Source organism: Rhinopithecus roxellana, chromosome 21 (genome assembly GCF_007565055.1).
Source record: "Rhinopithecus roxellana isolate Shanxi Qingling chromosome 21, ASM756505v1, whole genome shotgun sequence".
In the NCBI taxonomy this organism is placed as follows: Eukaryota; Metazoa; Chordata; class Mammalia; order Primates; family Cercopithecidae; genus Rhinopithecus; species Rhinopithecus roxellana.
Window position 1 is genome coordinate 15053635 of NC_044569.1, and position 12276 is coordinate 15065910.

Below are 12276 nucleotides of genomic sequence, written 5' to 3' on the forward strand. Positions count from 1 at the left end.
CCTCCAAACGGGGGTAGTCCACAGAGGCAAGCACTGGGGTGTAGAACGGATGTGGTCCTCCAAACTGGGGAGTCCCACAGAGGCAAGCCCACTGGGGTGTAGCAAGGATGTGTGCCTCCAAACTGTGGGAGTCCACAGAGGCAAGCCACTGGGGTGTAGAACGGATGTGGCCGTCCCAACTGGGGAGTCCACAGAGGCAAGCCACTGGGGTGTAGAACGGATGTGGCCTCCAAACTGTGGAGTCCACAGAGGCAAGCCAACTGGGGTGTAGAAACGGATGTGGTCTCCCAAACTGGGGAGTCCACACGAGGCAAGCCACTGGGGTGTAGAAATACGGATGTGGTCTCCAAACTGGGGAGGTCCACAGAGGCAAGCACTGGGGTGTAGTTGTAGAACCGGATGTGGTCTCCAAACTGGGGAGTCCACAGAGGCAAGCCACTGGGGTGTAGAACGGATGTGGTCCTCCAAACTGGGGAGTCCACAGAGGCAAGCCACTGGGGTGTAGAACGGATGTGGTCTCCAAACTGGGGAGTCCACAGAGGCAAGCCACTGGGGTGTAGAACGGATGTGGTCTCCAAACTGGGGAGTCCACAGAGGCAAGCCACTGGGGTGTAGAACGGATGTGGTCTCCATACTGGGGAGTCCACAGAGGCAAGCCACTGGGGTGTAGAACGGATGTGGTCTCCAAACTGGGGAGTCCACAGAGGCAAGCCACTGGGGTGTAGAACGGATGTGGTCTCCAAACTGGGGAGTCCACAGAGGCAAGCCACTGGGGTGTAGAACGGATGTGGTCTCCAAACTGGGGAGTCCACAGAGGCAAGCCACTGGGGTGTAGAACGGATGTGGTCTCCAAACTGGGGAGTCCACAGAGGCAAGCCACTGGGGTATAGAACGAAATAGTAGCACTTCTTTTTTTTTTTTTTTGAGACGGAGTCTCACTCTGTTGCCCAGGCTGGAGTGCAGTGGTGTGATCTCGGCTCACTGCAAATTCTGCCTCCTGGGTTCATGCCATTCTCCTGCCTCAGCCTCCCGAGTAGCTGGGACTACAGGTGCCCGCCACCATGCCCGGCTATTTTTTTTTTTTTTTTTTTTGCATTTTTTAGTGGAGACGGAGTTTCACAGTGTTAGTTAGGATGGTTTCGATCTTCTGACCTCGTGATCTGCCTGCCTCAGCCTCCTAAAGTGCTGGGATTACAGGCGTGAGCCACTGCAACCCGCTGTAACATTTCTTTAAAAAAAAAAAAAAAATCAAATGTGGTCTTTAGCTTTTTTCTATTGATTGAATGTTTCATAAAATGAGACTATTTATACAGTGGTATATGGATAGAACTTATAAATAAACATATGTAGGTAGTATGCCCTCAATTTTTTAAATTAAGTGTACTCGATCATAAAAGTTGGAGATCCCAGCATTTTGGGAGGCCGAGGGAGGCAGATCACCTGAGATCAGGAGTTTGAGACCAGCCTGGCCAACATGGCAAAACTCTGTCTCTACTAAAAAGTACAAAAATTAGCCGGGCGTGGTGGTGTGTGCCTGTAACCCCAGCTATTCAGGAGGCTGAGGCAGGAGAATTGTTTAAACTCGGGAGGCAGAGGTTGCAGTGAGCCGAGATCGCGCCATTGCACTCCAGCCTGGGCGACAGAGTGAGACTCCGTCTCAAAAAAAAACGTTGGAGATGACTGGTATAGTGAAAAGAACACTAACCTGAAAATCAAGAAGAGATGAGTGCCAGTCCCAGTTCACCACAGAGTCACTGTGTGAGCATGGGTGAGTTACAAGCGCTCTCCAGGCTTTGCTTTCCACATCTGTCAAATCAAGGGCCTGGTATAAATATCCCTGAGTCCGCTTTCAGCTCTCAAATTCTATAAATGGTTTTGTTCTTGCTTTCCTGTTATGAAGTTGAACAAGCAGGGGGTTATAATATTTTCTCTTCAGTATTTGAATTAGATGCAGGTGTAAGTCTACTTCTGAGTTCCTGGAATATTTCCAGAGAGTGCATGTTGTACCTTGGCTACGTCTCTTCCCTGTGGTGCTACCAGTCATAGATGTATGTGATAATGTCCTATACACCAGGATATGTATTTAAAATCTGTTAACTGTAGACATATTAACAAGGACTAGCATAATTAGTGGGGAGTACAAAAAGATGTACCTAGATATAGATATAGTTACAGGCTCATAGATACCTGTGCACACACACAATGAACCCTTGCCTTTTGCTTAATTTGATTGCTTTCATCAAAATTCAGAAAGCTTCAAGATTTAAGCTAAGCACATTAAAAAACACTACATCTAGTTTTAATAGGTAAAGATGGACACCAATCCATACGTATTAAGTTTGGTAACTACTCAGAAGTAAGTTGTTGGCTTATTTTCAAAATTTAAATACATAAAAGCCCAAGGGGTTAGCAAGCCCTTATTTAGCTCTTTGATTTAAGATCAAAGAAATTTAAAATCTACATATTGTATGTAACTCCTCTAGAAACATTTTTCAACTTTAAAATTTGATAGAGTAAGATGTTGGACTTCAGAGGTCATGGATCATGACAAAATAGACTATGGATGTTTTTCTTAAGATAATTATGCTTATGATAATAGTCACTTTCTTTAAAGTTTGTGTCTCTCTGATTTCGTTTTGTTTGCTAGCCTCAATAAATAAATGTCTTAGCATTACTAAATCATCAGTTCGCATTGTATTTTAACATCTAGTTCTTTATATACTCTTTATTAGAAATCAAAGTCTTGAAGAAATATTAGCATAATAAAAGTGGAGATCTTGCATTTTCTAAGCAGTACTATATAACACATAGCATTATAATGCTTTTTACAAATTCTTCTGTTCCAAATGAAATACGAAGTGGAAGCTGATGAAAGGGCCATGAGTCTTTAGCATAAAGTTCAACTATTAAAAAGTCAGCGCCTACATTGGAAGGACATACAAGAAAAAAAGAACAGCTCCTGTGATTTACTTGTGAGAATGGAATACTCATATTATGGCACATTCTATGTAATAAATGCATTATTTTAAGAATTTGTCTTAAAGGATAAATGCCAGAAAAAGGAGCAATGCAATGAAAAGAATAAGAAATCATAGCTATTTTGATGTAAATAAATGTCAAAAAGTAATGAGCTCATGAGAATCTGACTGTAGCCACTAGAATGGGAGTAAAGAGAGGAAAGCAAAAGCAGAAAAACAGGAGAGAAATTAGAATCCAACTATTCAAAACGGGGGAAAAATGAAACTCTTAAGCCCCATAATTATTTTATTTTGGATGGTAATGGAATAAAGAGGTGAGGGAAAATACCACTTTAAACTTAGACCTGTATAAGCACAGCCTGTACTTCGTGACCTGCCGGGGTATAGAATGCAGTCATTTTGCTGCTGCCCAGGACAGCCGGCCAGGAACAAATGTCACCCTGGCTTCCAGTTGGTAACCAATCCACAAGCTTGAATTCAAAGTTCTAACCTTTAGTTTTAATGCTGATCATAGAAAAAGAGATAGATATTCACCTCTGGGGGAGGGGGTAGATAGTGGGGAAGGAAGAGTTGCCATTTCCATGAGACCTCCTGGGAGGATTCGAGGTGCCGCTGCCTGCCCTGCATGTCGAAGCCCTGTGCTACTTGTTTCCTCGCATCGTCATATATCTATTTTGTACCATGTATATGCTTGACCTCTCTTCTGCTTTGGATTAGGGAATCCCTTTTGCTTTTTCAAATGATTTTCGAAGATTAGGAAATGGTCAAGGTTTGGAAGGTTTTTCTATTTCAACTGGGCAGCTTGGCTTTTCCCATGACATAATACCCCTCTTCACCTTGTCTTTAGAGATTCTCTAGACCGGGGGCTTCTAAAAAAATATTAACTTTCTTTTTTAAGAATCGTTTCAAATTTACGAAATGATTACGAGGATAGTACAGAAGAGTTCCTATACAGACCCCTATTGTTAACATCTTTCCTTACTGTGTAGATCAGGGACTTTTAGCCCCGAGTTCACAGATTGACTTCAGGGAGTCCATGAATTCCTGAAGTTTATGCCAAATTGTATATGTTTGTATGAGAATGCATTTCATTTCATTCAAGAACTATACGAATTAACACTATTTTCATTTCATCAATCTCTTTTCTCTGCTATCTCTGCTCTCATGTTTTCCACTTCCCTAGTCATTTTTTTTGGTTTATTAGAACACTAACTACCTCCAAGTGCACATTTGCACCAGTGTGCATAGGAAGACAGAACTGACCGAAGGCTTCTTTACCACACTCTTGTGAATCACTGAGTCAATTGGCATCATGTGTTCACATAAAATATATGAACTCTATTATTTAATAAGCCCCACATCCCTTCAAAGGCAGGAGTCACCTATAATACATAAAGGTCTCAGTGTAAATCAAGGGTTCTACATCAGAATGGATCTATCTAGAAAAGTGTGCATTTTAAATAAGCTCCCAAAAGAATTTGGATGCACCATGTATCAAAACCATTTATATAGTCTGCCTAAATTTCCAACATGACATTAACCCAAAAGGGCATTTAGAACTATCGTAAAAGCATCACTGTTTTCCGTTGAAACTTTAAGTGGGGGAAAAAGCCGTGAAATCACTGGATAATAATCACATAAAATTATCACCGTTTTTCTTTTCTATCTCTATGGAGTTTGTTATTTGAAATCTTTCTAACTCTACTTTGATTCTAAAGATAAAAGATAATTGTAACGTTAGAGATCTAGGATTTGGTAAAATTTCTCCCAAGTTAAAACTTCCTGTATCAGTATTTTGAATGTTGTAAATGCCTTTTTGTTGTTCTTATTGTCTGATGTTAGGTGGTTTATTTCAGACTTACAGATTCCAGTCTACTGTTAGATGATAACTCATCCAAGTTGAGCCCCAAACCAAAGAGAGCCAAGCACAGCCTTCTGTCTGGAGAAGAGAAAGAAAATTTGCCCAGTGACTACATGGTACCCATTTTCTCGGGACGGTGAGTGTGCTTTTCCTTCCTGGTTTTAATTATTAAGAAGTATATAGTAAGTGCTATAGGAATAGCAGATTATAGTCATAATTGCTGTGGACAGATTATAGAAATAGCAGCTAACATTTATTGAGCACTTGTCAGATTATAGTAAAAGCAGCTAACCTTTTGTTAAGCACTTACTATATACTGATCAAGATCTGAGGAAGCTCAGAACCATGCACTGAGAGAGACGTGTTAATTATGTTAAAAGGGATTTCCTTTTCAGAAAATTTGCCATTACGTAGGATGGCTACATGACAAACAAGAATGATCAGAACTTAATGCTGCTTATAAAACTAGCTGGAATGGAAAGTGGATCCTGGGATGCTAGTGATTGGACAGGACAACCAGAGTAAAAAGAAAGCTTCAAAACTATAAAATGCTGGGTGAATTTTTATTACTGTGTGTGTGTGTGTGTGTGTGTGTGTGTGTATATATCTCTCTCTCTCTCTCTCTCTGAGATAGGATCTCACTCTGCTACCCAGGCTGGCGTACAGTGGCACAAACACAGCTCACTGCAGCCTCAACCTCCCAGACTCAGGCAATCCTCCTACTTCAACCTCCCGAGTAGCTGGGACCACAGGCACGAGCCACCACGCCCAGCTAATTTTTTTAAAAAAATTATTTGTAGAGATGGGGTCTCACTATATCGCCCAGGTTGGTCTTGAACTCCTGGGCTCAAGTGATCTTCCCTGCTTGGCCTCCCAAAGTGCTTGAATTGTAGGCACGAGCCACCACACCTGGCCCGGGTGAACTTTAAAAAAAAACCCAAGATGACACGTTTAGGTAGCTGAAAAATATCTTGGTTATCAATGTGGTTTTAATTATTATTCACTGGGGGAAAAAAATCTCATCATAATTTAAATGCCTTGTTCAATGGGAAATAGATTGCTATTTACTTTGAGGAAAACTTCAAACAAAATAATCACTAAATCACAAGTCTGTGTGATGCCAATTTTCTATCTTTATTACATAACATTATTTTTGAGCATCAATAATATTCAAAGGAATCTTGAAAGGAGACTGTCCTGGACACCAAGATTAAAGCTCAACAGGAACTTTCTGGCTCATCTCCTGTTTACTTCTCTTTGAACACAGAGTTACTCCCATAGCTCAGGTGACGCTCAAAGTGAGGCCATCCTCTAAGAGCAAATGTCATGGAAAAGTAGATCCTCTTGGAAGTCAGGAAATAATTTGGTTGTGATTGATGGTGACCTACATCTGTTGCCTGTGTTTTTCTTTCCATTGCCCTCTGTTAGTTCCTTTCTGACTTGTGTCAGAGGCTAATGTCATAATTGCTCTGAACCCAATTAGGAAGGTAAAGGGATAAATAACATTCTATTTTTAGCTTTTTAGCTGATATCTTTGCTCTCTCTGATTTTTTTAAGTGAACTTTCCAGACAAACACGCTTTCGCTGCTAAGTATGCATGTCCAGCCATTTGTCCTCTTCACAGTAGCTTAATGTAACTCACATTCCTTATAAGTGATGGTAGGCTAGAGGGGTAAAGTCTTTTGTCTCAAGTATTTTTCCCACTCTGTTTCAAAACATCATTTTAAAACCACATCAGCTTAACACTAGCCTACGTGACATGACTCCATCTGGCAGGGCACAAAATGAAGCTTCTTACTCCTAACATCTTCTCCCTGCTCTGTCCACACCAAACTATTTGTCTCTTCCGGGCCAGTCTCAGGAAGTGATCATTTACCAAATAAACTGATAAAAGAAGATGTGAGGCCAGGCGTGGTGGCTGTCGCCTGTAATCCCAGCACTTTGGGAGGCCAAGGTGGGCAGATCACGAGGTCAGGAGATTGAGACCATCCTGGCTAACACGGTGAAACCCTGTCTCTACTAAAAATACAAAAAAATTAGCCAGGCGTGGTGGCGGGCACCTGTAATCCCAGCTACTCGGGAGGCTGAGGCAGGAGAATCACTTGAACCTGGGAGGTGGAGGTTGCAGTGAGCCCAGATCGTGCCACTGCACTCCAGCCTAGGAAACAGAGCGAGATTCCTCTCAAAAAAAAAAAAAAGAAAAAAAAGATGTGAATAAAAATTGATTTTCTAGGCTTTATTTCTAGTTCTCCATTATATCTTATATGGTGTCATCACCTATACTCTATTACTGTGTCGAAAATAACATTTCACAGTGGTTTTGGCAGTATTAACAATCTGAGAAGAGGATGGAAAAGAAATGAACATTTGTTGAGTGTCTATTATTATTTGCTGGGACTCATGCAAGGTGCTTTATATAAACCATCTTGCTAAATTCTCCATACAACCCTGCAGAGATATTAATATATCAACGTTTTAGACAAGGAAATCATGGCAGAGTGACTTGCTGAAAGCTGCATGCCTGGGAGGGAAAGAATTGAAAGTCCTATGTAGGCCTAGTCAATGCAGTGGACATGCCCTCTGCACTCACAGTGTGCTTCTGGAAAACACCATTTCCTCTGTATGGCACCTGAAAATTCCACTTATATTCTAATAAATTGAGTAAACTTTCTGTCAGCAAGAGATTTTGAATTGAGACTGTCACAGATTCGCAGAGTACTGGGAGATTTTAAATTTAGTTTTACTTTGTAGTAGTATACTTTTGTCAACATGTTAGCCTCACAGTTTTACTTTTGTGTCCAGATTATAGAAGGGTTATCACTGATAAATCCCGACTTTTACTTAAAGGAGAATATCCCTACTGCCCTGGGTCTAACATTTTAAGTGTAGTTGAGTTCTCGTGTAAAATAATTACAGGTTTTTTTTTTCGAAGTTTGGCTTCTTTGTAAACGGAAAAGGCAAGGAGACTATCACTTCATTTGGCCCTCTAGAGCTGTGCCAACCTATCCAGTATCAGTAGTAATGAGAACTTAAACATAAAGTTCTCTTACTTGGAGCCTGGGGCAAGACTAGCATTGAATATGATCCATCATTACATGAATTGAAACAGATCACAAAGCTCATTTCACATCTCCCTATTGTATGTTGACTTCTATAGAGAATTCCAAGCAAATTCTCCATAGTTTGTTTTGTATTCAGTTAGTAATTCATTCACTTCCTATCTTGTTCAAAAAAGAATGAGAAGTCATTATGTGAGGATACTAAGCTAAAAATCTTTCATCTTCCTCCTCCCCCCCAAATAATAATGGACATATTACTAACATCCATAGTAGGGATTATCTTATTAATATTTACAGAGAGAGAGGAAAAAAATTAAAATTTACTCACTACATTTAGTCAGAAACAACATGGACTCATCTCGTCTGCCAGGTGTTTTAGGAATAGTCCACGAGAAACCCCAAACTTGGCAAATGTGGAATCTTATTCCTCAGCAAGCAACATAGATTTAGATGCTAGGAACTTTCTAACACAATGGCAGCATTTGCTTACATCCTGAAGCAATCATTCTTGGAATGTGTAATTCTGACGTAAGAGGTCTAAGGAGACTCAATTTCAAGAGAATCTTCGATATAATCAATACACTCTTTCACTAAAACATTTGAGGGGCTTTACAACAAAAGGCATTGAAATATGTTAAAATAATTCAAATATTTTTAAACAACATGAATAAATCACAGCACAGATTCTATCATAAACTGCCACAGTAGGCATTGAACTTGAGATGTCACCACTCCCTTACTATTGTCATCAATTATGAATAATAACGAGTCACATTTATAAATGTCACCACTTCCATCACAAGTTTGATAATTTCTTAGTATATACTATAGGTGCACACATAGTATATGCACACACAACATATATTATCTTAGAAAGAAACCCAGTAGTCATAAGGAACCTCATGTAAATTCAGAACTTATTCATACTGCAACAACTCCAGGCAATGCATTACATCAGCAAAGTGACAGAATCCAGATCAAGCTCCTACTCATGTATCAGGGTCACAGGCAAACAAACTAGATCTCATTGGACAATATGGCTTTTCTGGAAAGGAACCACAATCTTTTATTGTAAACAAAATCATGTTTAAACACACTAAGACAATCCGTGAGATGACCTTGGGCAAGTTAGATCTAACTTCTCTGAACCTCGTTACCATATATCTAAAACAGAAATAATAATTTATCTTGGCCGGGCATGGTGGCTCACGACTGTAATCCTAGCACTTTGGGAGGCCAAGGCTGGTGGATCACCTGAGGTCAGGAGTTCGAGACCAGCCTAGCCAACATGGTGAAACCCTGTCTCTACTAAAAGTACAAAATATTAGCTGGGCATGGTAGCAGAAGCCTGTAATCCCAGCTACTTGGGAGGCTGAGGCAGGAGAATTGCTTGAACCCAGGAGGCCGAGGTTGCAGTGAGCTGAGATTGAACCATTGCACTCCAGCCTGGGCAACAAGAGCGAGACTCCGTCTCAAAAAAAAAAAAAAAAAAAAAAAAAAGTTTATCTCATAGGGTTTATATGGGGATGAAACAAGATCATGTATGTGAAAAGCACCAGGGCCATCAGAGGTGTTATTATTACTGTTATCATTATTATTGTTATTTGTTATGGCAAGGAACACTTCTGTACATGAAGCGCCGGCTTCTGATTTACCTGCTTTTTCTATATCGAGTTTTCTTTTGGTGCAGGATACAGTGTCTGAGGTGTGGTACTTTGAACTTAGTAAAAATTACTCAATCTTATCACTGCTATCCACAACATCTACATTTTGCCATTATTGTGTTTTAGTCAAAAGCATGTCAGTGGAATTACAGATACAGAAGAAGAAAGAATTAAAGAAGCTGCTGCTTATATAGCCCAGAGGAATCTTCTTGCTAAAGAGGAAGGAATCACAACATCTAAACAGTCCACGGCATCTAAGCAGTCCACGGTATCCAAGCAGTCCACAGCATCCAGGCAGTCCACGGCATCCAAGCAGTCCATGGTTTCCAAACAGGCCACGTCCACTCTTCAACAGGAAGAAACTTTTGAAAAGAAGTCAAGGAAAGTTGTGATTCGAGAAAAGGCAGAACGCCTGTCCCTGAGGAAAACAGTAAGAAAAGACAGTTTAACATAACTTACAAAGGTGGAAATGCATGTCATAAGGGTTGTGTGTGTGTGTGTGTGTGTGTGTGTGTGTGTGTGTGTGTAGATATAGATGGATTTGTTTCTTTTCTTTTTTTTTCGAGATGGAGTCTCACTCTGTCCCCCAGTTTGGAGTGCAGTGGCGCAATCTCAGCTCACTGCAGCCTCCACCTCCTGGGTTCAAGCGATTCTCCTGCCTCAACCTCTCAAGTAGCTGGGATTACAGGCATGTGCCACCACACCCGGCTAATTTTTTTTTTTTTTTTTTTTTTTTTAGTGGAGGTGGGGTTTTGCCATGTTGACAAGGTTGGTCTCAAACTCCTGACCTCAAGTGATCTACCCACCTCAGCCTCCCCAAATGTTGGGATTACAAGCATGAGCCACTGCACCTGGCTGATTTGTTTCAAATGAAGAATATGTGATTTTTTGGAGAAACAAAACATAAGAAAACAAGGAGAAAGACATTAAAATATTAATATGTAGGTCAAATAAAGCAAACAATAGTTTTAAACTCCATGGAATTTTAGGTTTTAAGGAAATTAAAGATTTTAAAGAGCCTTAAGAAATCCACCTTAGAGGAGTATTTTACTCCTGTAAGTAAAATACTCCTGTAAGTAAAATACTCCTCTATGTAAAATATGGCCAGATGTGGTGGCTCACGTCTGTAATCCCAATTTTGGGAGGCCAAGGCAGGAGAATTACTTGAGGTCAGGAGTTCGAGATCAGCCTAGCCAACATGGTGAAACCCCATGTCTACTAAAAATACAAAAATTAGCCAGGCATGGTGGTGAGTGCCTGTAATCCCAGCTACTCGGGAGGCTGAGGCACGAGAATTGCATGAACCTGGGAGGAAGAGGCTGTAGTGAGCCAGGTTGCACCAGTGTACTCCAGCCCGGGCCAAAAAAAAAAAAAAAAAAGAAAAAGAAATCAAAGATGTTGCTTAAGCTTAGAATGTTAAATGTCAAATAACTACCTTTGTTCTTAAAAGGGAGAAGGGGCCGGGCGGGGTGGCTCACGCTTGTAATCCCAGCACTTTGGGACGCCGAGGCGGGCGGATCACGAGGTCAGGAGGTCGAGACCATCCTGGCTAACACAGTGAAACCCCGTCTCTACTAAAATTACAAAAAATTAGCCGGGCGCGGTGGCGGGCGCCTGTAGTCCCAGCTACTCGGGAGGCTGAGGCAGGACAATGGTGTGAACCCGGGAGGCGGAGCTTGCAGTGAGCCGAGATCGCGCCGCTGCACTCCAGCCTGGGCGCAACAGACCGAGACTCCGTCTCAAAAAAAAAAAAAAAAAAAAAAAAAAAAAAAAAAAAAAGGGAGAAGGGAGTGCATTTTCTCTAAACAAAATTAAGCTTCCAAATGGAAAAATAAAACTTCTGGCTTCTACTTGTTATTTTAGCACCAAAAGTCACTTTGATTTAGTGGTATTTTGGTAATATGTTTGCTTATTTGTTATTTCAGTTAGAAGAAACCGAGGCATATCATGCCAAGTTGAATGAAGACCATCTTCTCCATGCTCCTGAGTTTATCATTAAACCTCGCTCCCACACGGTTTGGGAGAAGGAGAATGTAAAATTGCACTGCTCCATAGCAGGCTGGCCAGAACCTCGTGTCACGTGGTATGTTATCTTTATGAAAACTAACAGAATTCATTACACAAAGTTAAGTTCACCTCTAGTGGAAACACACAGAACAACCATATGCAAGAGTCAGTGAAGACATCTGTAAGATTGTGTAGGTTTCAAAGAGTGAAGAAGGGTATTGAGATGAATTTGTATGTATGGGAAGAAAACACAGTCTTGTGTATATACGCTACCTGATAATACTCTATAATCCTATTATACAAATGGGTCTTTATTTTATATGAAGTATTGCATTTTAGTCAACATATATACTTACCAAACATATGTCTATAACTGCTATGGATGATAAAAGTTAGGTAAAAATTAGCTTCCATCAATGAACTTCACACAGCAGGGCAGGATTTTGTGATCGGAAGCAATACTGCCTTTTACAAAATAACTAAAACTCCCATCTCTACCCCTCATATGAGCTGAGGCCTTAATGTGCCGGCCGGCCTGCCTTCCTTCCTTCCTTCCTTCCTTCCTTCCTTCCTTCCTTCCTTCCTTCCTTTCTTCCTTTCTCTCTCTCCCTTCCTTCCTTCCTTCCTTCTTCCGTCCTTTCTCTCCTCCTTCCGTTCCTTCCGTTCCTTCTTCCTTCCTTCCTTCCTTCCTCCTTCCTTTCTCTTTC

The 12276-nt window shown here is 40.9% G+C and overlaps 1 protein-coding gene across 1 annotated transcript in view; it reads left to right on the forward strand.

Annotated features, from left to right (window-relative positions):
• LOC115895535 (myomesin-1-like) overlaps positions 1-11742 on the forward strand; it is a 34578-nt gene extending 22836 nt beyond the window's left edge. Inside the window, exons 3-5 of the mRNA XM_030926196.1 lie at positions 4835-4975; positions 9689-9992; positions 11488-11742. Coding sequence (XP_030782056.1) covers positions 4835-4975; positions 9689-9992; positions 11488-11742 — 700 coding nt within the window. The remainder of the gene's footprint in view (positions 1-4834; positions 4976-9688; positions 9993-11487) is intronic.
• The last annotated feature ends 534 nt before the right edge of the window (positions 11743-12276 follow it).